Source organism: Alosa sapidissima, chromosome 22 (genome assembly GCF_018492685.1).
Source record: "Alosa sapidissima isolate fAloSap1 chromosome 22, fAloSap1.pri, whole genome shotgun sequence".
Classification (NCBI taxonomy): domain Eukaryota; kingdom Metazoa; phylum Chordata; class Actinopteri; order Clupeiformes; family Clupeidae; genus Alosa; species Alosa sapidissima.
In genome coordinates, this window is record NC_055978.1 from 3,619,112 (window position 1) to 3,621,611 (window position 2,500).

The window sequence follows — 2,500 nt, forward strand, 5'->3', positions numbered from 1 at the left end:
ATGTAAAAAAGAGTGTTCCTTAAGTGAGGGAACAAAGTGAAAAGGAGAGTGAAACAGAGAATGGGAGATTGTGTGTGTGTGTGTGTGTGTGTGTGTGTGTGTGAAAAGGAGAGTGAAACAGAGAGAATGGGAGATTCTTGTGCGTGTGTGTGTGTGTGAGAGAGAGCGAGAGAGAGTGTGAAAAGGAAAGTGAAACAGAGAGAATGGGAGATTCTTGTGTGTGTGTGTGTGTGTGTGTGCGTGTGTGTGTGTGTGTGTGTGTGAGAGAGAAAGAGAGAGAAAGAGAGTGTGAAAAGGAAAGTGAAACAGAGAGAATGGGAGACAGAATGATTAAGGATATCACTGTCTTCCGGCAAAGTCTGCGCAGAGGTGAGACGGGGCCTGCGTTGGCAGCGGCGGTGGTGGCGACTGATCAGTACGGATTGCGGGAGCTGGGCGCGGCGTGGTGAGAGCTCCCGTTTGGGCTGATGTGCCACTCCCACACAAGGGACCACACAGAGCGACGACGCCGAAATCACATCAGGGACGACAACGTTCTCTCTCTTCTTCCCCACTCCTCTTTTATACCGTCTCTCTCTCTCTCTGCCCTTCTCTCTGTTTTCCTGTCTCTCTCTCTCTCTCTCTCTCTCTCTCTCTCTCTCTTTTTGTCTGTCTGTGGTTCTGTCTCTGTCTCGCTCCTGCTCTCTCTCACTGCCTCTCTTGCCCCTGCAGAAGCAGATCTGGTGGTGGATCTAATAAGAGTGCAATTAAAGGGAGGGTTCTTTGGGGCGACAGCAGACAGTGATTACCCAGGAGTCAGTGCGGTATATTTAGTATCTATTCCTGTTCCGTTCCTGGGCTCCCGCTGTGCCCGAGGCCTGAGGGGCACTTAAGCGGGCACCGCTCCCATGCCCACCACCAACACTACCACCCCCTCCTCCCCTCTCCCGCTCCGTACACTCCCTCCCTCTCTCTCTCTGCCTGGGCTGCTGCCACCTTCTGCCAGCAGACGTTTCTGTTGGTCTGAACTGTTTTTTAGTAGCAGTAGCACTGTGCTGTTTTATGGTTTCAGTGGAGCTGTATTGCTCAATGGGGTTTTTATAAAGTGGGAATATGTAGTCGTTTCTCTGGAGCTGTTTTGTGTGTGAAGCTTTATATTGTATCTCCCAGAAGTCGGCAGGTAAGCTTAAACAGTCTGACAACTCCATGCATGGCAGCGGGCAACATTAAGCATAATACATTTCATTACACATACTGGGTCGAATACAACAAAAAAGAAAATACAGAACACTACTACTGAATCTGAAACAGTTGGGGTGCCCAAAGGGAAAAATGTCATTTGAAATGCACATACAGTATTCAGAAAGGTTCAAATACACACACACTTTGCCACAATACAGCCAGTTCAGAATCTCCACCAACAGACTCGTCCTTCTTCCCCTGTTTGGCAACTTGCTTTTGAGCCAAGCTTATCCCCTTATCCAAAGTCTCTTTTACTCGCTCACTCAATACAACTTCAGTATATGAGTGTATATATTCATCTGTGTGTGTGTGTGTGTGAATGTGTGTGTGTGTGTGTGTGTGTGTGTGTGTGTGTGTGTGTGTGTGTGTGTGTGTGTGTGTGTGTGTGTGCAGGTGCATGGAGTGTATGAATGTGTGTGTATGCTTGTGTGAATGTGTGTGCATGCTTGTGTGAATGTGAAGTGCTCAGTGTGGACTAGATCGTAGTAGACACGTGTGCCTGCCTGTTTGTTCAGATGAAAGGAGTGCAGAAGTTCAGTACCCCCCCCCCCCCCCCCCCCCCCACACAGGCGATTCCACCCCTCTTCCTCCTCCTCCTCATCCACCTTTGCATCCACTTCCTCCACCTCCTCCTCCTTCTACACCCCTCTTCCTCCTCCTCCTCATCCACCTTTGCATCCACTTTCTCCTCCTCCTCCTCCACCTCCTCCTCCACTTTCTCCTCCTCCTCCTCCACCATCTCCACCCCCTCCTCCTTATATTCCTCCTCCTCCTCCTCCACCATCTCCACCCCCTCCTCCTTATATTCCTCCTCCTCCTCCGCCACCTTCTCCACCTCCTCCTCCACCTTCTCCACCCCTTCCTCCTCTTCCCCCTCCACTTTCTCCTCCTCCTTCTACACCCCTCCTCCTCCTTTTCCTCCTCCACCTCCTCCACTTTCTACACCCCTCCTCCTCCTCCTCCTCCTCCACCTTCGCCTCCTCCTCTTCACACGTGTGTGTTCTGGACTCTTCAGATCGGGTCAAACCTGAAGGGAGCCATGCGGGCCCTGAGACTCTACGACTACAACCGGGATGGACTGATCCAACGACACGAGCTCCGCCGCTTCCTGGATAACTACTTACCCATGACCGACACAGAGTTCAAGAGGTGAGCAAGATGGGGGAGAGAGGGAGCGTGTGTGTGTGTGTGAGAGAGAGAGAAAGAGAGAGAGAGAGAGTGGAAATGGTTGACCGATATATCCACAAAAAATTGGTCTTGACTTGGATCAATTATGCCA

The 2,500-nt window shown here is 50.9% G+C and overlaps 1 protein-coding gene across 5 annotated transcripts in view; it reads left to right on the top strand.

Moving 5' to 3' along the window:
• The window catches only part of LOC121697096 (EF-hand calcium-binding domain-containing protein 6-like), a 34,145-nt gene that overhangs the window by 9,306 nt on the left and 22,339 nt on the right, over nt 1-2,500 (top strand). For all 5 annotated transcript variants that reach the window (XM_042078391.1, XM_042078394.1, XM_042078393.1 and 2 more), the window contains exon 6: nt 2,237-2,370. In XM_042078391.1, coding sequence (XP_041934325.1) covers nt 2,237-2,370 — 134 coding nt within the window. The remainder of the gene's footprint in view (nt 1-2,236; nt 2,371-2,500) is intronic.